Genomic DNA, 23,873 nt, shown 5'->3' with positions numbered 1-23,873 from the left:
CAGAGGGAAAGAGAGAAAGAGAGAGAGAAAATGAGAATGGGCATACCAGGGACTCAAGCCACTGTAAAGAGCTCCAACACATGTTCCAGCTTGTGCACCTGGCCCTACATGAGTCCTGGGGAATTGAACCTGAGTCCTTAGGCTTTGCAAGTAAGTGCCTTAACCACTGAGATATCTCTCCAGTCCAAAGATTCTCTCTTGCCAGCTCAATGATACTTTCTGTGGTTATTCAAGAGTAACCCATTCACTCGGAGACCCTGTTACCCTTAAAGTGCCCCAGTACATGACTTTCCCCACTAGGAATAAGCTAAGATAAGCCGAGGGTAACCTTTTGGCCCTAGCCAGAGGGTCCCAACTGTAAGGAAAGTGAAAGAGAAAGGCAAACACCCGACTTGATTTCAACAGAGTGAAGGGTTAAAAGCCTGAAGCCTTTAAACTAGAGGGAACTAAAGAGTTAGTATCTGTCCTTAAGATCAGCAGGTAATAAAGAAACTTCAGAAGCATGTCTACTCCTGGTTGATAAACTAAACTTACTTTAGCCCAGAAAACCTTGAGGGAACAGAAACCTCCTGGTGGGATATCCTTTGTAGACAATTTTGCTAAAAATGTTTATTCTGAGTAAAGATACAAATGACTATAGCTCCTTATCTACTTTCTTGGACCTATATCTGTTTTTTAGGATCCTCCTTATAAGCTTGCTCCCCATCCTGGCCCAGTGCTTCATCCTCTAGCCCATGGGAAGGTTACTGCCCTTCCCTGTTTTCTCTAAACTAGCAGTCTGTCTGTAGAGATCAAAGTCTGGTGTTCTCTTTTGTATTTCTTTTACACTTTCCTTACACGTTGACAGGTAGGGACTGCAACCCTCCCGCAGGATGGAGGCTGAATTCACTGAGCTAGGCTGGGGTTCAAGCTTTTAAGGAGGATCCTAAGAAAAACAGAGTGGGGACTGGAGAGATGGCTTAGCAGTTAAGGGGTTTGCTTGCAAAGTCAAAGGATCCCAGTTTGACTCTCCAGGACCCACATAAGCCAGATGCACAAGGTGGTGCAAGCATCTGGAGTTCGTTTGCAGTGGCTGGAGGAGATGGCGTGCGCATCCCCCACCCCCCCCTCTTTCAACTAACTAAAATATATTAAAAAAAAAAAGGAAAGAAAAGAAAAGAAAAACAGACTGGACCAGGAGCAGGTCCAAGGGAAGTAGATAAGCAACTGTGGCTATTTGCGTCCTTGCTCAGAATAAGCTCCCCCCCCCCCACCCCCGCAGCAAAATTGTCTAGGGAGGACACCCCAGATGGTTTCTGCTCCTTGCAGGCTTTCTGAGTTAAGGGGATTGTATCATCAGAGGAGCTGCCAGCTTGTCTGCCTCGGATGCTTCTTCCAGGCCTTCTTGTCCTGGGCGGGGCGGGCAGTCATTAACCTTCCATTCCCCGTGGTTTTCAGGGAGAGTCATTAACCCTTCGCCAACCACGCTGCAGTGCTGAAGGAGCTGGGGGGGGGCGGGGCGGACCAGACACTTGACCTTGACCTTGACCTTGCCAGCAGCCGTCAGCATTGAGCCCCTCCCCGCGGCGGCGGCGGCGGCGCGCTGACGTCATCGCCGGCGGCGCGCTGACGTCATCGCCGGCGGCGCGCTGACGTCATCGCCGGCGTCGCGGCGGCCTCCGGGGCTGGCGCGGGCGGCGCAGGACGGCGACGGCCACCCGCCATGTGGACGCTGGCGAGCCGGGGCCGCGGCTGCGCACGCGTGCTGGCGCCGTGGGCCGCGGGGGTGGCGCGGGCTCCGCCGGGGCCGGGGCCGGGGTCGCGGGCTGCAGGCGGGCCGCGCGGCTCCGAGCGCAAGGTGACGGCGCGGCGCGGGGAGCGGGGAGCGGGTGTCCCGCGGGGGCCGAGCGTGCCACGCCGAGCAGGCCCAGAGCCGCGCTGCAGAACCGCGCTGCAGAACCGCGCTGCAGAACCGCGCTGCAGAAATGCGCTGCAGAAATGCGCTGCAGAAATGCGCTGCAGAACCGCGCTGCAGAACTGCGCTGTAGAAATGCGCTGCAGAAATGCACTGCAGAAATGCGCTGCAGAAATGCGCTGCAGAAATGCACTGCAGAAATGGGGGGGTGTCCACTTCCGATGTGCTTAGTTGTTATTATTTTTTTAATTTTAATTTTTTCTTCCCTGTATTATTGGTTAGAGAAGGTGGGGGCTCAGCCAGCTAGAAAACACTCCCCGACAAAGGTGGAAGACGTCAAGTTTAGGCAGAGAAACCAGGGGATCCAACGAAGTTAGGAGCCAGCGCCCCCAAATAAACTTCCTATCAGAGTTGTTTTCATACATGCTTGTGGAATAAAGTGGATTTGCATTGGTCGTGATTTAAATTTCTTTAAAGATGCAAGTCTGAGTACCTTTGACATGGGTGTGTGTGGGGGTGGGTGGGGGGAACAACAGTCATGTATTAGCAATGATCAGAGCTTTTTCTATTTTGTTTAGGGGTTGGGGAGGGAGAGGGGGAGAGTGGACGCACCAGGGTCTCTAGCCACTGTAAATGAACTCCAGACGCATGTGCCACCATGTGCATCTGGCTTTAAGTGGGTAGTAGAGAATCGAACCTAGGTCCTTAAGGTTTGCAGGCAAGGGCTTTAACCATTAAGCCTGATCAGATTTTTTTAAATAGTTTGTTTTCTTAGGAATAATTAAACTTACACTTTTATCTGCCTTGTATTGGAGTAGTTATAAAAAGGAAAAAAATCGTTAGGCATATTTGGTATTCATGTTAATTTCACCTTGTTTCCTGATTATTACATATTGATTACATTGGGAAAAATGGTTAAAGTACAGAAAATCGGATATTTTGCTAGAATACAATTTTCTGCAGCTTGTAATGTGTCTTAGTAAAATGATAAAGATGAATGCACTAAAACAGAGAAGTTTGATTTTAAAATATTCAAAGGTTTGGGCTGGAGAGAAGGCTCAGCAGTTAAGGGGTTTGCCTGCAAAGCCTAAGGACTCTGGTTTAACTTGCCAGTACCCAAGTAGAGCCAGATGCACTAGGCCACACAACCATCTGGAGTTCATTTGTAGTAGCTAGACACCCTGGTGTGCCCATTCATGCTTGCTCTCTTTCTCTCAGAATCTCTCATAAATAATTAAAGGTTTAAGTGATAAAGCATTTTTTTGTGTGTGTAAATATAGTCGTCTTCTTTCCTGCCAAAGTTGCAAAGTAATAAAATTGTATCTAAATTAAGTGCATGAAGACTCCACTAGAAACACAGATTTACATAGATTTAATTTATGATTTTGAGTGACAGGGGCAAGTCACCCCTCTCCCCCATTCTTTTTCCTTATCCTCTAACTCCTTTGCCTCAAGAATTTCAGGGTAAGGCCCCTGGCTATTTAGAAGCAGTTCTTTATCCTGTGTTCTCCATTCCTTGAACTAAGTTCAGTTCCTCACTGCCTCTACAAGTGGTGGAAGTATGAAGTAAGCGATTTTTTATTTAGCTCTTTATTGTCGGAAAGGTGACATAAAACACAGTAAGTGCTATGAGTAAAACTCCAAAGGATTAGAATAGTCATTAAATGCATATATATTTGTTTCATACTATGCAAAATTTGTACTCTGAATGTATACTTCTCTTTTTAGGAGAAACCTGACATGTCTAGATTTCCTGCTGAAGATATTAGAAATTTCAGTATCATTGCACATGTGGATCATGGCAAAAGTACTTTAGCTGACAGGCTTCTAGAACTAACAGGTACTTTCATTCATTCTTTTTAATCATATGCCTAGGACTGTAGTGGAGTAATTGAGAATTAGTTTAACCATGCTGTCTTACTTTTTGATTTTAATTGTATAGGCAGTGTGTTCTGTTTATAAGTCCAGAGAAATAACCAGTAAGTGCTTCTGTTTCTAGGAACAATTGATAAAACAAAGAATAATAAGCAGGTTCTTGATAAGTTACAAGTGGAGCGAGAAAGAGGAATCACTGTGAAAGCGCAGACAGCATCTCTGGTTTACAGTTTTGAAGGAAAACAATACCTTTTAAATCTCATCGACACACCAGTAAGTTTACTATTGATTTTGCATGTTACTAAACCTAACTGTGTTAACAACACAGTTTAAACATCTACCTTTGCTTGTGTTTTCTCATTTTGTGTGTGTTAGTGTAGCTTGTATAAAAGGCTGTCACACACACAAAAAAGGAAACTTGTATTTATACCATTTTTATCAGTAATACAGTGAGTATGTTTGCAGTAACATCTATGCCTAAAAATAAATATTTAAAAATAAGCTAATGTTTATGGGCTGATGGCTTAGTAGTTAAAGTGCTTTCTGGTAAAGCCAAAAGACCCAGGTTCGATTCCCTAGTCCCTACTTAAAGCCAGTTGCAAAAGTAGTGCATATATCTGGAGTTTGTTGGGAGTGGCTAGAGGCTCTGGCATGCCCATTGTCTCTCTCCATGTTTCTTGTTCTCTCTCAAATAAATAAATTAAGTATTTTTAAAAATTAGGTAATGTTTAAAGGCATCTATGCTTTTGTTTCTTAGGGCCACGTTGATTTTAGTTATGAAGTGTCCAGGTCACTTTCCGCTTGCCAAGGTGTTTTGTTGGTGGTTGATGCAAATGAGGTAGGAGTCTTCATTTCTTATGATGTGACATGCTTAGTTGCTTTTTTTCAAGAACTTTTGCTTAAACTGTGTTTGGAAAATAGAAATTTTTTTGTGTTTCAGTCAATGGTTTATCATATTACTTCAATATTATGTACTTTAATAGTATTAACTTGTAGTTTTACTACACAAAGTAATGTTCTGGAATTGACTAGATTATCTTTTTCAGTCTTTAAAGCAGATCAGAGGAATTGTTCAAAACATCAGTGTTTTTGTTGAAGTGTGAAGGCCTGTTACCAGTGCATCTTACCAATCACTGTTCTGCACCATACCAATTTCACAATTAGTTTTTCTTTTTTTGTATTTATTTACTTATTTACTTCTGTGTAGCACAGGCTGTCCTCACACTCATTATCTTATTACCTCAGCCAAGGTAGACCTGGCTTCATCTTAACCCAAGGCTTCCATATAAAAATCGTTAGTTTTCAGGTTATTTGGTAGCTGTAAGACAATAATTTAGAAAGTATTAGGTATGAAAAAGTATCAGTAATATTAACAAGTTTATCGTCAGCAAGTATAAATATCAACTCTAGAGCCAGGCTGTGGCGGTTTGATTCAGGTGCCCCCCATAAACTTAGGTGTTCCGAATGCTAGGTTTCGAGCTGATGGAGATTTGGGAACTAATGCCTTCTGGAGGGAGTGTATTATGGGGGCGGGCTTATGGATATTATAGCCAGTTTCCCCTTGCCCTTGTTTGGCACACCCTCCTGTTGCTGTTGTCCACCCTCAGCTCATGTCGTCATTGTCCCTGCCATCGTGGAGCTTCCCCTGGAGTCTGTAGGCCAAAATGAACCTTCCCCCCCCCCCCCCCCCCCACAAAGCTGCTCTTGTTCAGGTGATTTCTGCCAGCAAAGCGAACCTGACTACAGCACAGGCATTGTGGCTCATGCCTGTAATCACAGTATGTGGGTGGCTTGAATTACAAAGATTGCGTTACATTCCTGTTCAGCCTGGGTGATAGTGAGATTCTGCCTCAAAAAAAAAAAAAAAAACAAAACATATACTTCTAAAATCATGCTTAGTAGATAACCATATAAGCTATGATTATCATACGTATGTTATACATGCATATATGTATAAATAGCTTAATGTAATCTCACTTTTGCACAAGGTCTTGAAAACTCAAAGGTCATTTTTTGTTTTGTTTTGTTTTTGCTACTTTTATCCTGCTAGGGAAATTCAGTTTCTACCTTATCAAAAGCATCACATGACTGTATTGTGTAGCTGGCTTTGAAATCATTGACAATCTACTTTACATCTTTGTGCCTTGAGTGTCTGACATGTATAGGCAGTGTTTTCTGTTTACAAGTCCAGAGAAATAGCCAGTAAGTGCTTCTGTTTCTAGGAACAATTCATAAAACAAAGGATAATAAGCAGGTTCTTGAGAAGTTACAAGTGGAGCAAGAAAGAGGAATCACCGTGAAAGCGCCCTGGCATGGGCCCTGGCACAGAGAAGGATGGGGGTGGATGTTTGCTGAACTGAGCGGAATTACCGTAGGAGATCTGGTTGCAGATGCAGGAAGTATGGGCAGGAGAGTTTGCTAGAACCTTGGCCTCCTGTGTAGAAAATTCTCTCAACATGATTGGTTTGACTTTCTTTACCACTGGCAAGCATTATTATTCTAAGGCATTATTAGGAAGGGCAGTGTTGCTCAGATTTCTATCAGTAATCAAGAAATACCTGAGATAATTAAGAAGTTTAGGACTGGAGAGATGGCTTGGTGGTTAAAGCATTTGCCTGCAAAGCCAAAGGATCCAGGTTCAATTCCTCAGCACCTATGTAAGCCAGACGGACAAGGTGGCACATGTGTCTGGAGTTTGTTTGCAGTGGCTGGAGGCCCTGGTGTGCCCATCTTCATATTCTCTCTCTGTGTCTGCTTCTCTGTCAAATAAATAAAGAACTGTATTTTGGCTCAGGGTTTTGAGGTCTGGTACACGAGTCATTGGTCTTACTGCCTTCCACCCACAGCAAGGCTGGAAATGGCCAGAGTGTGGGAGTGAAACTGCTCAGGTTAGCACTGAGGAAGCAGAAGTGCCGGGACCCTAAGTGCCCTGCAAGGTTGTGTCTCCAGTCTATAGAAGCGTTTTGCTTGGTTCTGTTCCAGTGATGCGGACCCTCACTTGTGCTGAGGGTGTGTGGGAACACAGGTTTATGGTATGGCACCACAGTCACTGGGCTCTCTGTTGGCGTTTCCAGGGTATTCAAGCCCAGACTGTAGCAAACTTCTTCCTTGCCTTTGAAGCGCAGCTATCAATAATTCCAGTTATAAACAAGGTAATTAACATGAAACTACGCTATTTAACTTTCTAAAGGCATACTGAGTGTGTTCAAAAGTGAGAGGTGTTCTAATCTTTATGGGGGAATCTCTATGTAGCCAAATTTAGACTTTGGGTGGGTTTATCTCTGTTTCATGGAATGGAATGGAATTGAAGGTCCAGCTCGTGCCTTGCCTATATTTGAAAAGGCAGCTCTCTAGATTGCGTGTGGAGAAAAAGCCATGTCTGTGAGAAGAGCAGCTGGGGCAGAGACAGTGTCCCTCACACAGGACAGAAAAGCCAGTGTGGGCCAGAGCGCATGGTGTAGCACAAGAAACCATTCAGCACTAAAGTCAGTTCTGCATGTAAATCTCAGTTTCATATTGTCAAACTAAGAATGTTAATTTTCAAAATCTACACTATATTACATTATATTTATTGATACTAGGACTAAATTTAAGGGACTCAAAGCTGTCCAGAGATAAAGGACTTTGTCATCACACTTCATTTTATGTTTACCTTGACTTTTAGAATTAGTCTACCTGGTACTAATTTATTACTGTATTCTCTGCCCTACTTATAGGTTTTTGCTGGTCTTGATGTTTAACTTCTATTATTCAGAAGTCATTCTTGTTAAGATTTTACTGCTTACACATAGACTATTTTAATTCTTCCAAAAGCATAAAAATTGAAGGTCAGTTAGGTTAAAGCAGAGGAACTTTTATTGATCTCCAAATATTATTACACCCTATATTTTGTTTTTATTATACTCACACAGTGATTTTTTTAAGATAGATCTGAAGAATGCTGATCCTGAAAGAGTTGAAAAACAAATTGAAAAAGTCTTTGATATTCCAAGTGATGAGTGTATTAAGGTAAAATGCATATTTTAAAGACTATTGAGTGAAACAATCTCAGGTATTATTCATATATTTAATTGCCTGGCATTTTATGTATTTCTTTAGTCTTATAATGTTCTTTTAGTATTTTATGTAGTTCTCATTAGAAACCTATTTTAGGTGGTTGGGACATTCAGAGACTATTACTACACTATGTCTCCATGAACTCAGGCTCAAAGATTTTATTCAAGGATTACAGATTTAGTTTATAGTTAGCCTGTGTGCCAGGACTAAAACAGCACTTCTTGATACTCACTGTAGCATTGTTTCTTGTACACCACAGTATCTAAATAAAAATATTATCTCTGATTTCAAAGCATTTGTATTTGTTGTTGGAATTGACAAGTGCTATTAACCATAGATTCATGTCAAAATTGATTTGTATATTTTCAGATTTCTGCTAAACTTGGAACTAATGTTGAAAGTGTTCTTCAGGCAGTAATTGAAAGAATCCCTCCGTAAGCATTTCACTGTTTTTGCTCTAGTCATGTAAGCTCACTTGTCATTTTCCCTGAGTGGATATGGCATGTGCTCCTGCAGTCAGTGAGAATTAACTTGTGCTTTTAATATGTGGATGTCAAATGCAATACAGTAAGAGAAAAAGCAAATATAATTTGGGGTCTCTCTTGATGATCATAATGCAGGTACTTGATTACATTGGCAATTGTCCTTTGCTTTATAATGGACAAATATGTACATAAATAATTACTATTCATTTAATTACAACTGGAGGTTGAATTAAATCTAACATTTTATAGAAAGGCCTTTATGCTCTGGCTGTTGGGTAATAATCTTTCTCAAAATTGGAATAATGTAAGCATAATACCAAAGTTGAAAACAGGAGTTCTATTAAGATTTTAATTTAGTATTATATATTTTTTAAACTTACATTTAATAGTCCTAAAGTGAACCGCAAAAATCCACTGAGAGCTTTGGTATTTGACTCTACATTCGACCAGTATAGAGGTGTTGTAGCCAATGTAGCACTGTTTGATGGAGTAGTTTCCAAAGGAGATAAAATCATGTCTGCACATACTCAAAAGACATACGAAGTCAATGAAGTCGGAGTCTTGAATCCCAGTGAGCAATCAACTCAAAAATTGTAAGTCACCTATAATAGTTAAAATGTTTTTTATGTGTATTTCTGTTTCTGCCTCTTCCTAATCCTGATATACTTAGTATAATCCTAAATTGGTAATTAAAAAACTATTATTTAATGCAATGTAGCAAATGCTCTGTTTAAGGAATCTCATATGTGAAGGATGGCAGGAAGTTTTGTGGATATAAAAATATTGGCTAGGTTGTTAATTCTTTTTTTGTTTTAATATTTTTTATTTATTTGTTTGAGAGTGACAGACACAGAGAGAAAGACAGATAGAGGGAGAGAGGGAGAATGGGCGCGCCAGGGCTTCCAGCCTCTGCAAATGAACTCCAGACGCGTGCACCCCCTTGTTCATCTGGCTAACGTGGGACCTGGGGAACCGAGCCTCGAACCAGGGTCCTTAGGCTTCACAGGCAAGCGCTTAACCGCTAAGCCATCTCTCCAGCCCGTTAATTCATTTTTTAAAAATAATATTTTTATTTATTTATTTATTTGAGAGAGCAGAGAGAGAGGGGCAGATAGAGAGACAAAATGGGAAAGAACCTTACCTGCTAAGCCAACTCTCCAGCCTGGTTGTTAATGCTTTGTCAGTAGTAATAACAATGATGTAGTCTCTGGCCTCAGGCTTATAACAGATAAGGTGGTGAGCCATATGACTGCATAGGTCACCTTTGACAGCTTAAGGTTGCATATGTCTAAAGCATTGTGTTGCTCATTAAATTTTACTGAACTCTTTCTGAAATCTGTTTACATTCTTCTGTATGTATTGAATGTTATTTCTTCTTATTTATGATTTTTATCCCTCATTCTACATGTAAACTAGTTTATTAGTGTGTAGTGATTATGCTTTAACTAAGAATTTGCTCTTATGAAAATCAAATACAAAACAGGTTTGATGAGAGTTTATACACTTTTGTGCTTGATTAAAAAACTTACCTTTTTGTTAAAGAACATTTGTCACATAATTAATTATCACACATTACAAACAGTATACTGTGGTCTTTATATTGTGATACTAGCTTCCCTGTGTTTACATCTTAGAAGTTATTTAATATGCAAAAGGTAGGCAGAGTCACTAAGAAGTCTTTAGGTTTCAGTAGCAGTGTTGGGTAATGGAGAACACATGCTGTTTTCCTCTTGAGCTTCAGAACAGATTTGATATGTGGCATTTAATCAATGAAGTTCTGTTTGGCAAGTATGCGATAGTTTCATGGGCAGGACAAGCTAGTTTTGAGTGTGCTCTTCAACAATTAAAGCAGTAAATATTTGCATATGCTAATTTTATTTAGATATGCAGGACAGGTTGGCTATCTGATTGCTGGGATGAAAGATGTCACTGAAGCACAAGTAGGAGATACATTATATTTGCAGAGTCATCCAGTGGAACCCTTGCCTGGGTTTAAGTCTGCGAAACCAATGGTGTTTGCAGGTGAGGAGCTTACAACTTCAAGACCAAGGGCCACAATGTTTTTCAACTAAAAGTCTTTTTGCAGTGAAGAAAAACTTCATAAAAGATCATAAATGCAGCCGGGTGTGGTGGCGCACACCTTTAATCCCAGCACTCGGGAGGCAGAGGTAGGAGGATCTCCGAGAGTTCGAGGCCACCCTGAGACTACATAGTGAATTCCAGGTCAGCCTGAGCCAGAGTGAGACCCTACCTCGAAAAACCAAAAAAAAAAAAAAAAAAAAAAGGAGACCCAGCATCCTGCTGGTGTTGGTGGAGCTCCTCAAAAAAAAAAAAAGATCATAAATGCAAATTCTGGTGGGATACTCTTGTTGATGGGTATGGCACATGAACTCTTTATATTATTAAGTTCTAATCTTATTTATAAGATGTCATGTTTCATTTATGTATGACATTGCAATTTTTGATCAATCTCATATATATAATATTTTGTGTAGAGATCATATAGGATTCTATAAGAAGTAGGCTCCTAGGGAGTAATATTTGTAACATAGATTTTCTTCTTTCTCTAGGGATCTAGTCCATTATTTGAAAAAAAATTTCCTAATTAGAAAGATTTTATTATCATTAGATTTCCTGGCAACTCTCCTCTTAAGTAGTTTTTGTTTATTTGTATTATACTAGTGTGAATTTTAGACAGTAATGTATCTTCAAGTATGCGTAACTTCAGAATCTTTTACTCTGGGTAGTGGGCATAGATATCAAAGACCTGGCTTGAAGGTCATTGAGTTACTCTGCACTGGAGATCTAACCCTTGGTTTTCTTCCTATAAAATCTCCTCTCGTTGGAAACCATTAACTGTGTTTTCCCTATGCAGAGGCAAAGCCAGTCATTTGGCTTTTGGAGGACTTGCAAGGTGTGAAATTTGAAGCTGTGAGATGAGGAGATTCTCTAGCGGTTCTTTTTGTTTGCTTGGTTTTGTTTTTCAAGGTAGACTCTTGGCTGTATGTAGCTCAGACTGACCTGGAATTCATTATAGTCTTAGGTTGGCCTCAAGTTATCTGACTGCCTCTGCCTCCTGAGTGTTAGGATTGAAGGCATGTGCCACCATGCCCAGCCTCCAGTGGTTTTTGACAGCAAATTGTATTCTTAGTTTAGCAGATAAATCTGGTGAATTAAGAGTTAGTATAGTTGTGGTGTTAGAGTTTTAAGTACGGTATTTTTTGACATACTCATAATTTTAAGTATGGTTGTGCACGTTTTGTGTCCTTCACCCTTTTTTGAAACAAACACAGTTTGTCTAATGGAGTAGGCTTAATTCCATTGGCTGTGTCCATTTCTTCTTTTCCACAAAAGTATAAAACACATAATTTGGAGTGTGTACTCAGTTGTGTTTGCATTGAAACTAATGACTTGCCCCTAGTTTAACTTAACACAAAATTTTAGCAAGCTAATATTTGGGTCATGGTTATTTTAATCTCATTGCACTACAGGTTAAGTTTGCCCTGTAGGCAGCTTATCACAAATGATGATTAAAAATGCTTGTGTTTATAGGAGTGTACCCTGTAGACCAATCTGAATATAATAACCTGAAGAGTGCTATAGAGAAACTGACTTTAAATGACTCCAGTGTGACGGTTCATCGGGACAGTAGCCTTGCCCTGGGTGCTGGCTGGAGGTGAGGTCCATTCGTGTGGGCAAGTCACATTTTTGTTTAAATGTACATTGGTCTTAAATATAAAAGGAACTAGAACTTTATGTCTGCCCATTTCACACTGTGATTCATAATTTATGGGTAATTTTTATAGTGATTTAAAGTAGATTCCCAATGGAAGAGATGAATCTTATCCCATAAAATTGTATTAAGTGTTACTTATAATATGTATTTCATGAATGACTGATTCTACTCTTATCTTACAAAGTAACAAATATGCTTATCAAAGAAAATGGAACCCATGAGGCAGACATTATGGAGTTTGGCCTTTTTATACCTAGGTTGGGATTTCTTGGACTTTTGCACATGGAAGTTTTCAACCAGCGACTAGAACAAGAATATAATACTTCTGTTATTTTGACTACCCCTACTGTTCCGTATAAAGCTGTTCTTTCATCTGCAAAATTGATAAAGGTACAATAATAACTCAGTACTGTTTTGCCTCATCATGAAAAGGAAAAGTTAACATGTGTACATGAGTATACAGAATACTAGAGAACTGTTTTAGCTACTTGTAGCTGAACAGCTGTCAAAGTAATCAAATATTTATTATTGATTTATAGTAGTAAAATTGGATTATTGTATGTTCAATGAAAAACCTTTTTGAAAATTAATTTATGCGTTTTTTTCTCTTTTCTTTTTTTGGTTTTTCGAGTAAGGTCTCACTCTAGCCAAGGCTGACCTGGAATTCACTATGTAATCTCAGGGAGGCCTTGAACTCATGGCAATTCACCTACCTCTGCCTTCCAAGTGCTGGGATTAAAGGTGTGCACCACCACGCCCAGCTGCATTACTTTTCTTAACTTGATCTCCTCGTTATCAAAATGAATCTTGCACTGATAGCAAAAAAAAAAAAAAAAAAAAAGAACTAGCCAAGAGAGTACTATTCAAAGTCTTGCCCAAACATTTTGTAATACTTTTGGTTTTAAGTAATTTATCTTACAGAAGGTAAATCATTACTTCCTGTGGCTGGCTTGGGTAACAATTATACAGTAATAGTAACAATATTATATTCTAAATGGCTACTTATTTTAAACAGCTATTAATTACATTGGCATCTAAATATATTCCAGTCAAATTAACTTAATAATTATTGTACCTTATAATGGTCAAGTTAAAATGTAATCCTTTGTCATCCTTTTTTCTAAATTGTTCATGATTAAAATCAGAAGCTATTTTTTTGTTTTGTTTTTTGAGGTAGGGTCTCACTCTGGTCCAGGCTGACCTGGAATTCACTATGTCATCTCAGGATGGCCTCAAACTCACGGCAATCCTCCTACCTCTGCCTCCCTAGTCCTGGGATTAAAGGCATGTGCCACCATGCCTAGCCAGAAGCTATTTTTAAAGGAAAAGCATTTTAATGTAATAATATAACATTTAGATATTTTTACATGTTTATTAGATAGAGTAAGTTCAGTACTATACTGTGTAAGCTGAACACAACTTTTAAGAAACAGTTATTGTACTGCTTCTTTTTAATTATTGTTGATTTTTCTCATTTTTAGGAATATAAAGAAAAAGAAATCACAATCATCAACCCCACACAATTCCCAGATAAGTCAAAAGTAACAGAATATTTGGAGCCAGTTGTTATGGGCACTATTATCACACCAGATGAATACACTGGGAAAATAATGGCACTTTGCCAGGTAGAAATGAAAGTGGATTTCAATACTCTACAACAGCTCTGATTTTGAAAGATTCCCTTCTGCTGAAAAAAGTTGGTTTTGATAATTCAGTGGGAGATTTCCACACCTTCCTCTGTTCATGCATGCAGATTTAGATGCAGCAGATACATACACATTATAAGTGCTTTTAGTCTTTCATTTTAAATTTTTGCGTGTGCTCTGCATGTATGTGCATGCGGGAGCCATAAGGCATTCTCAGGTGCCTCTCACAATTTTGAGGTGGAGTCTCATTGGCCTGGAAGTTGCCAAGTACCTAGTCTGGTGGCCAGCGAGCTCCAGGGACCCACCTGTTCCTGCCTTACCAGCACTGAGGGGCAGGAATGCACCATCATTCCTGGCATGGGCAAGGGTGCACAGGTGCTCTGCTTCAGTCATCTCCTCAGGCCCGCCATTTTATTTCAAATCTGAGAATAAACATTTTAACCCAAAGAAAAACTTAAATACATCTTAATCCCAAAGAGGCTAGATGTATGATTAAGTCTTTGTTCACTTAAAATTGAATATAGTTGAAAAGATAATTATAAAATTTGAGGGAATATAGATTGGATGGTATTCCCCATTTTGTTTTATAACTCTTGCCACATTGTTTAATCTGTAAATGGGATATAATCATATTCTTCAAAATGTTCATATGTGAAATACTCTGAAATATACTGTAAAATATAGCAAATGGTGAATATGAGACTTGGCATTTAATTTGTTATCCTAAACAAAAAGATTGGTCAGACAGTAAATTTCTGTGGACATAATCATTTTTACTTATGGAAAAAGGAATTTAGGACCTTGATCTTATAATTACATTTTATTTATTACTGAATGAAATAATGTGTAGTCTTTAAAGATAAACCAGTTAAAGATAAGATGACAAGCTTCAGTAGCATAATTTTGCAAGGTGGTTGGTTCTATGTTAAATAATTTTGCTTATAAATTTTTGCTAGACTATTAAATAATTAGGCTCTCATTCTGTCTACTCTTTATTGATAGGATTTATAATTTGATAGCTACAACTGACAGATATCAGCTTAGATCATTACTTGATGAGTTATCTTTAAACTTATCTTTTTTCTTCTTTAGGCACGAAGAGCCGTTCAGAAAAATATGATATTTATTGACCAAAATAGAGTTATGCTTAAGTATCTCTTCCCTTTGAATGAAATTGTGGTAGATTTTTATGACTCTTTGAAGTCCCTGTCTTCTGGATATGCAAGGTAAAAAAAAAGTCATGTAAACTTGGGAAGGCTTGACACATACATGTTAGAGTGCTTGTCATTGCTTCTTGAGTCATCATCAAACTATTGCTTTGTACGAAAATATTTAGCACCCACTTCATGAATTATTTTTCGTATTTTAAGATTTGCACATAATTTCCAAAAGCAGCTGTAACTTAGTGACACGTGTCTGTCTGTCTGTATGTATGGAGTCTGTGTTGTGGTATATGCACTCACACCTGTGAAGGCTGGATGTGTTAACTGGGGACCGCCCCCACCCCCCTCCATTGCTCACTGCCTGGTTTTCACTGTGATAGGATCTCCTGCTGATTCTAGAGCTTGTCATTTGTGAACCCCAGTGTTTCTCCAGTCTCCGCTCCCACAGGAGCGAGGTTACAGATGTGCTGGGTCAGGCCCAGCTGTTTGCCAGGGTCTTGGTGATTCAGTCTCCAGAAGGCTCAGGCAGGAAGTACACTCAACTACTAAACCATCTTTCCAGACCAATTAATAACACTTAGAGAAAATATCTGTATGTCAAGGGATTCCCTGCAGCATCTATTTAGATTTGAAAGTAAACATTCATATTTTCTCTATAAAAATGCTAGGTATATACCTGCATTTATAAATACTAAATCAAACACTTGGCTTTCCCAGGAGTAAGTTGTCTGAATATCTGGTGACATTCACTGTGTATCCCACACAAGTACATGGTACTCCCAGGTTAAAGTGAATGGAGAGTTAAGTGCTAAAAAAGCAAACAAGGAATGTGGTGTGTTGCATTCTGACAGTCTACTTTGTGGTAGCAAATCATCCTGGATATCTTCACATTCTAAAATCCATAACATAGAATAGTATGTAGAATAAAAAGGAAATTCTAAATATTTTTTTTTAAAGTAGAGGGGAAAGTAGGTACATTAGTATAGCTATAAAAACTACAAAATACATGCATAATAAAATTGACATTATTAAAAACACCGTTTCAGGGATGGAGGGATGGCTTAGCGGTTGAGGCACTTGCCTGCAAAGCCAAAGGACCCAGGTTCGATTCCCTAGGACCCATATTAGCCAGATGCACAAGGGGGCACATGTATCTGGAGTTCATTTGCAGTGGCTGGAGGCTCTGGAACATCCATTCTCTCTTTCTGTCTCTCCGTCTTTCCAAAAAAAAAAAAAAAAAAAAACCTGTTTCAATATGCTAAAATTACCTGGAAATTTTAAGTTTATGAAGTGAGCTTTTAGTGAACAGAGCCAGTGTATGCATTACTTCTTCATAGCAAGGAAACTAGTATTGGTACTGAAAATTTATTTGTTCTGCTGTGTCACCTGGTACCAGCTGTTTTCTGCTTGACAAGACTTCGAGGAAATAAGTGCAAATAGAATCTGAAGTAAACTGAAGTGGACTGTTGAGCAGTCATGATGGGTTACTAAGACAATTGTCAGCTTTGCTTTAACAATTTTTAACAAAAATCTGCCAATTATTTTGTTTCTCCATATCTATAATTTTATTCAAAAGCATTTAGCTTGGAAACTTGGGAACATTTCCAATTAAGTAAGAGAATATGGTTTATTTTAAACCACATAAAAATGAAGTATCCCATCTTCCATAATTAAGATAACTAGTATGTACAAGTAAACAACACCACCTAGCAGGTCACTGTATTCCAAGGTCTTCATGAAGACATAACTGAGACCAAATGGAAAGAATCTATTGCATCTGGGGCAAGGTATGGATGGCTGTGACACCAAGTTAGCCCTCGGGCTCCAGCCCTCCAGCCTCACACATTTTGGGGAGTTCTAAATGTGTTCGTTCATTATAAAGTAACATTGGAACACCCAAGGTTTGAGTAGAAGTTCGTTTTCCATCAGGCTGGGAAGGGAGCACGTATAATGCATTCGTTTGACAGTGAGTTACACTCTAAAATTTTGGAGCAGAGAGTATATAAAATGTGGAGCTGTATGCTGTTGACACATCTTTATGTTGATTGTGGAATTTAACATGGTAATTTTGTGTGTATGTGTGCTTATGCGAGTTTGTATGTGTATGCACAAAGGATGTGTGCATATGGAGGCCTTGGGTTCATACCTGGTGGTTTCATTGACACAGCTCCACTTTACTTACTGAGGCAAGATTTCTCACTTGAACTCATAAATCAATTTGGGTAGTCTAGTAGGCCAGCTGGCCACAGGTGTCCCCTCTCTGCCTCCTGAACACTAGGTTTATATACAGTTGGGTCACCATGTCTGCCAGACATTTATATGGGTTTTGGTGAGCCAAGCCCCAAACCCACATTTACAATTGAGCCATCTACCCAACCTCCATAGTAAAGTTTTATTAAATGATTTTAAGAGCAGCATGTGCATGTGTGTACATGCATATGCTTATGTCTGCACAGACAAGTGGACAGCCTGCGGTGTTATTTTTTTTTTCAAAATATTTTATTTATTTGAGAGGGAGAGGGAGGGAGAGAGAATGGACATGCCAGGGCTTCCAGCCACTGCAAATGAACACCAGATCCATGCAACACCTTTGTGCATCTGGCTTATGTGGGTATTGAGAAATTGAACCCGGGTCCCTAGGCTTCACAGGCAAGTGCCTTAACCACTAAGCCATCTCTTTAGCCCTTGAGTGTCATTTTTATGAGAGGCTGTCCTTGTCCTGGAATCCATCAATTAGGCTATACTGTCTGCTAAGCAAGCCAGCTCCAGGGATCCTCCTCTTTCTGCCGCCCCAGTGCTGGAATGACTAGCCATGCCACCATATCTGGCATTTTACATGGGTACTGAGGGTCATTCTCAGGTCCTCATACTTGTCAAGAAGGCACATTATTATTTTATTTATTTTTAGATGGAGAGGGAGGGAGAGAGAGAAAGTGTGTGTGAGAATGGGCACGCCATGGCCTCTAGCCACTACTAATAAACTCCATATGCATGTGCCACCATGTGCATCTGGCTCTTGTGGGACCTGGAGAATCGAACCTGGGTCCTTAGGCTTCACAGGCAACTGCATTCACTGCTAAGCCATCCCTCCAAGCAAGCATACTAGTGACTGAGCTGTCCTCCCAGCCAGTGTTGTTAGTTTTAGTAAGTGACATTTACAGCTTTTCAGGCAATAATCTGGTATTAGAGTGAAAATCTTTCTGCAATGAAACACAGTTGCAATGGTTTGGCACTTGGTGTTTGAAAATGAAGACGACAGCAGTATTTATGTAGTTTTCCCTGATTGGGAAAACTTGTAAACATCACTGAAGTTTTCTTTGCTGCCACACTTCAGTGTGTGTGTGTGGAGATGGGATGGTGCTATATACACTTGTGTATGCAGTTGTGCACGTGGAAGCCAGAGAACATTCGATTGTCTCCATGCCTCCCCTCCCTTCCCTCCACCGCTCATGCAGTGTTTCCTTGAGACAGTTTCCTTAGGATTCCAGAGCTTGCCGTTTTCTTGAACCCCAGTGACTCTGGCCTCTGCTCCCCCTAGTACTGGGGTTACAACGGGGTGTAGCCAAGCTCAGCTATTTATTTAGTGCTAGAGAATGAACCCCGGTGTTCTCATGTCCCCTCCTGACCTCATGATTGTTCAAGAAATGCTTTTACCCACTGCGTCAACTCTAACCCCAGGTGCCAATTTTGTAGACTTTTTAAACACACTTGCATCGTGAGCTGTGGTGCTTGTAGGTGCTGGGTTAGATATGCTACCTGGACTCAGCATGTCCTAGGCGCTGCTCCAAGGACTCATCATGACCTTGTGAAGGTTTAAAATGAAGAGCTATATAAGAAATCCAAGTTTTGTTAATAGCAGTTTGTCAATCCATTCATTTAAACATTGAGTAATAGAACACTAAGCAAGAACCCAGCTCATCAATTTTAAGACTTTACCTGTTTAAACTCAGTATTGGCCGCAGTCTGCCAAGTGCTAGAAACATTGGCAAGTGGTGATATATACTATCAATAATCGATTTTCAAGTCTGCCTTAACTTCTTTTTCCATCTCCTGTGGAATAGTCCCCTTGCTTTTGATTCTTAGATCCGAATAAAATGTTGAGGGAATTTGTTCCTTCCATTGCATACAGATATCCGATATCCACTCATTAATTTTATATAATGAATGCTGTGATGGACAGTCAGATGACATGTTAGGGGAGGGCACGTAATCATGGTGGTAGGAAAAAGACATCTTGTAAAGGAAATGTATCCTCCTAGCTGTGTAACTTGGGACGTTTTTCTTGTCAGTTTTGACTATGAAGATGCAGGCTACCAGACGGCAGAACTTGTAAAGATGGACATTCTACTGAATGGAAATGCTGTAGATGAGCTAGTTACTGTGGTGCACAAGTAAGTTGAATAGAAACAAATCATGAAATGTGAGCAGAGTCACTTTATAATATGAGAATTAAATGATTTCACTCCTTGGGAGGCAGAGGTAGGAGAATTTCTGTGAGTTCAGGGCTAGCCTGACACTATGTAGTGCATTCCAGGTCAGCCTGGGCTAGAGTGAGACCCTACCTCAAAAAACCAAAACCAAAACAAACCAAAAAAAAACACCTTTTTTCTAGTGTTTTTCTAGATTATTAAAAAGTATAAAGGAGGTATAAACATCATATAATAGTAGTGTAAATGGAACAAAATATTTACTGGGCTAAGGTACAAGAAAATGCTTTTCAAAGTTTATATTAATGGTTTAGGGTTGAAAGTAAAAAACGTTTTTCATATTCATAAAAACTACATACATATTCACAAACTGGAAGACTGCTGGAATTAAATTATGGCTTATCTGTAGTCATTTCTGTGGATTAATGGGTAGTGACAAAAATAGGAAAACCAGTAGACTGTACACTGAGCTAAAGTAATAAACATGTATGAATAAATAAATAAATAACAAATAACCTTGACTACAATGATATGTATGTAAATAAACATTAAATAATGTTTGTTTTTTGTAGGTAAGTGAAAGGCATCAAGAATGTTTTTTGAGCTGGCGATGTGACTTACTAGTTGACCACCTGGCCAGCATGTGCCTGGGCTGCAGTTCTAGTCTCAGCACTGTAACAATAACACAAAACAAAATTTCTCTAATATGTGTATTTCTAAACTCTTGACATTAGAGCATGTATTATTTTTCAATTCAGAAGTTATGATTCTAACCCCTTTACGTTATCTGTGCACATGGACTATGGCATTTTAAAATCTCATTAAAATACTAAATATTTATACTTTTTCCTGTCTCAGAGAAAAGGCATACTCTGTTGGCAAAACCATCTGTGAAGGTCTGAAGGATTCTCTTCCCAGGCAGCTGTTTGAGATAGCAATCCAAGCTGCTATTGGAAGCAAAATAATTGCAAGAGAAACGTGAGTTGAAGTCAATTTTGTGCCCAGGCTGATTTTAGATATGACTTACCTAGAAAGTCTAGTAATGTTGAAAATTTTTACTTGGCATTGGCCTGGCTTTTTCTTTATTACATAAACATTATGATTGGTGGCTGTCCACTCAACTTATCTGATGTTGCAACGAATTACAACAGTGAATGCTGTTGCTCACAGCTATTGTAACTGTAGGAGTCTGAAGGATTTATACTAGGTATGCATTTCCTGGGCAGGGAGATTCTTTAAGGTTTTATCTGGGGGTGAGTATGGGAGGATATAATATCTTCAGACAGATGATTAACAGGAACAGAGCCTAAAGGGCATAGAAGCTCATATGTCCCTAGAGAGGTTCTAAAGCAGAAGAGAATCATTAGCCTTTGCCCTCGCTGGGTTACAGTGGACATGGAAAATGGGTTGATGCTGTAGAAACCAGCCTTCCTACAAAGTGAACATGGCTATATTCACAGCAGGAGTCTCACAACACTTCCTCTTTCTAGCTTGAGTGATACATCTGAAATTCCTCCTTCATCATGAAAAATTGAGCATTTCTGTTAAATTCTAGCTTAACACAAACCTAATGCATCTGTATTGGTAAAATGCCATCATTTTTTTTTTAAATTTATTTATTTGAGAGCGACAGACACAGAGAGAAAGGCAGATAGAGGGAGAGAGAGAGAGAATGGGTGCGCCAGGGCTTCCAGCCTCTGCAAACGAACTCCAGACGCGTGCGCCCCCTTGTGCATCTGGCTAACGTGGGACCTGGGGAACCAAGCCTCGAACCGGGGTCCTTAGGCTTCACAGGCAAGCGCTTAACCGCTAAGCCATCTCTCCAGCCCCAAATGCCATCATTTTAATACAGATCGGACCAAATTTATATGCGCTGTTTGCAACTTCATTTTAAACACCGTTATGCTTGTTATGCTGTATTCCATGAAACCTAGAGATTAGTCAGAGTAGATGGAACATGCAGGAAAATGCAATTTAAAAGCAGATAGCACAGAGTCATTCTAACACATTTAGATTTTCAAGAATACCTGAGAGAATTGTTCTTCCAGGTTAGTAACCTGGAAATTTAACAAAAATGTACATATGCTGAAATTCGTTTGCTTTCAGACGGGTTGTGCAAAAGCCTGTGGGTTTTCCCTTATTTTACCAGTCATTCCGCCCACATGCAGTCAAGTCACTCATGTGACAAGGATTTGATATTTTTTAAAGTGCTACTTAGTTGTGCTAAAAAACAACATGATGTTATGCTTTTGTGAAGGATTCACAGATGGTCATATTCTTAATCACACATGACTACTACAAGTTTAGGCCTGCTTTTCTTACTAGAATATGTTCATAGTCACATTAAATATGTTTGCTTTTTTGTTAAGTACATGAAAACAAATACAAGACCACGTGACTTATTTGCCTAAAGCACTTCTACATATATGACATGTTACATGTACTAAAGGAGACTTGGCTTTAGAAATAAAATAGATTTAAGCTATACAATGAAATTTTCTCTTTTGCAGTGTGAAAGCCTACAGGAAAAATGTTTTGGCAAAATGTGTATGTATTGGTATACATTTTTTTCTACTGATACTGTATGTGATGGGTTTAAAACGTTAGCTTACCCTGCTGCTTGTGTGTGTAGGTACACATGCATCCAAGAGTCAGCATGTGTGTGTATGCAGGGGTGGAGGATGGAGGACAGCCTCAGTAATGCCACCCACGCTTCTGAGTCAGTCACTCACTGGTCTGGAGCTCCTGATTAGGCCAGAGTGCTTGTTTCCACCTCCCCAGAACTGGGGTTGGGTGATGGGTGTGTGCCACCATGCCTGGGTGGTTGGTGGATCTTGGGACTCAGACTCACTTTGTGGACTGAGTTATCACCCTAACCTCCATTGCAAGTTTTTTTTTTTTTTTTTTTTTTTTTTTTGTTGTTGTGGTTTTTCCAGGTAGGGTCTCACTGTGGCCCAGGCTGACCTGGAATTCACTATGGAGTCTCAGGGTGGCCTCAAACTCGTGGTGATCCTCCTACCTCTGCCTCCTGAGTGCTGGGATTAAAAGCATGTGCCACAACACCCAGCATTTGCCAGGTTTTTTTAATCACCAAGTTTTCTTTTTAAATAGGTAAATTGAAGTTTAGCCATAGTGTGATACTCATTTTGACTACATTGTTAAATATTTTTTCTTATAAAAATTTCTGTCTATGACACAGGAAGTTTTCCTAATAATTATTTCTGTGATCTGTGTAACATACAACCTATTTTGTTGGTGCCATGTAGAATGAAAGAATTTGAAAGACAATGACTGTCTTGACAGTGAGAAGATCGAAAATTCTAATTCACCTTGCTGACACTGATTCATCAGTTTAACTGTCCAAGCTATTAAAAAATAAGTCAGTTGTTGTAAGAACAGAAATGATTCTTTTTCTAAAGTTTCTAGCACAGTTCTGCATGTGAGAATTTCTGTATTAAGATTGTAGCTATGTAATCTGAAATTCTGAACCTAGAATTGTTAATTTAGGAATTCTTTCTTGTCCTGCCTATTGTGCTGTTTCCAAGGAGATTTTGATTCTTATCCTAAATGCGAACTTTATCATTTTTTGAAAAGGCAGTCAAATTAGAATCTTTTAGCAAAGGGATGGATTTTGTAGCTCATAAGGCAATAATTTAGTAAGATTATTATGATCATACTGCTTTCTGTATGTCACTGAAAATTTTTTTGTAGACTAATTTGGATTTCTAATTTTCTGAAATGTTTTTCAGTACGGTGGTGACATTACCCGAAAAATGAAGCTTTTGAAGAGACAAACAGAAGGGAAAAAGAAGTTGAGAAAAATTGGCAACATTGAGGTTCCCAAAGATGCTTTTATAAAAGTTCTGAAAACACGGTCTAATAAATAATTCATGACGTAAAAAGGATTTCCATAAATTAAAAATTTGTGGGGCTTGGAAGATCTCAGCTGGTAAAGTGCTTGCCATGCAAGTATGAGTAACAGCTGAGTTTGAACCCCAGAACTTACAAGGAGGAAACAAGCCTAGCATAGTGGCCTGTGCCTGTAATGCTAGCCATGGAGAATTGGAGACGGGCTCACTCTCTAGCCTGCTTGGTCAATGAGACACTTTGTCTCAAAAAAAAGTTGGGTGATATTCCTCAGGAATGATACCAAAGGCTGTCCTCTGTCACACATATGTGCGCCCCCACACATAAATTATGTTTAATTTTCTTATTAATTTGTAACATAAACAATAGAATGAAAATAAGTTTGTCTGTTTCTCTTAGGGGTTTCTGTTTTAACCCACTGATGGAAAAAGGTAGAGGAGTTGAGACCATATTACTTAGTTTCAAATTTGTGTTCCACCACTCACTGGTAATGTTGGTAAAATTAAAACTAATGATATTTCAGCTGCTTTGTCTTTTGTAGAAGGCCAAGATTAAACTACCTCCACAGGGACTTGTGAAGATGAAGTGAGATATTTAAATATTTAAGAGTACATCAGCTAGGCATGGTGGCACACCCCTTTAATCAGGAGGCAGAAGTAGGATTGCCTTGATTTCGAGGCCAGCCTGAGACAACATAGTGAATTCCAGAGCAAGACCCTACCTC

At 39.4% G+C, this 23,873-nt stretch overlaps 1 protein-coding gene across 4 annotated transcripts; it reads left to right on the top strand.

Annotated features, from left to right (window-relative positions):
* Nucleotides 1-1,786: 1,786 nt before the first annotated feature.
* Nucleotides 1,787-23,184, top strand: Guf1 (GTP binding elongation factor GUF1). Of its 4 annotated transcripts, XM_045130416.1 has the most exons (17): nt 1,787-1,837; nt 3,623-3,734; nt 3,894-4,042; nt 4,527-4,607; nt 6,844-6,921; nt 7,694-7,777; nt 8,195-8,259; nt 8,700-8,903; nt 10,193-10,332; nt 11,863-11,986; nt 12,304-12,436; nt 13,528-13,671; nt 14,785-14,918; nt 19,145-19,246; nt 20,141-20,260; nt 21,793-21,829; nt 23,032-23,184. In XM_045130416.1, the coding sequence occupies exons 2-17, from the start codon at nt 3,635-3,637 to the stop codon at nt 23,167-23,169; spliced, it is 1,833 nt and encodes a 610-aa protein (XP_044986351.1). In that variant the 5' UTR covers nt 1,787-1,837; nt 3,623-3,634; the 3' UTR covers nt 23,170-23,184. The 4 variants fall into 4 exon arrangements, with proteins under 4 accessions (XP_044986351.1, XP_044986352.1, XP_044986354.1 ...); XM_045130417.1 differs by lacking the exon at nt 7,694-7,777; XM_045130419.1 differs by lacking the exon at nt 8,700-8,903.
* The last annotated feature ends 689 nt before the right edge of the window (nt 23,185-23,873 follow it).

This window comes from Jaculus jaculus, chromosome 11, assembly GCF_020740685.1.
Source record: "Jaculus jaculus isolate mJacJac1 chromosome 11, mJacJac1.mat.Y.cur, whole genome shotgun sequence".
Classification (NCBI taxonomy): domain Eukaryota; kingdom Metazoa; phylum Chordata; class Mammalia; order Rodentia; family Dipodidae; genus Jaculus; species Jaculus jaculus.
This window is presented reverse-complemented; position numbering and strand designations above follow the sequence as displayed.

Bases quoted from the DNA above. Each gene is read 5' to 3' on its own strand.
- Guf1 (XM_045130416.1), top strand. From the start codon at position 3,635: ATGTCTAGATTTCCTGCTGAAGATATTAGAAATTTCAGTATCATTGCA. The intron at 4,608-6,843 runs GTAGGAGTCTTC...TGGCGTTTCCAG, and splicing joins TGGTGGTTGATGCAAATGAG to GGTATTCAAGCCCAGACTGT. The intron at 12,437-13,527 runs GTACAATAATAA...TCTCATTTTTAG, and splicing joins CATCTGCAAAATTGATAAAG to GAATATAAAGAAAAAGAAAT.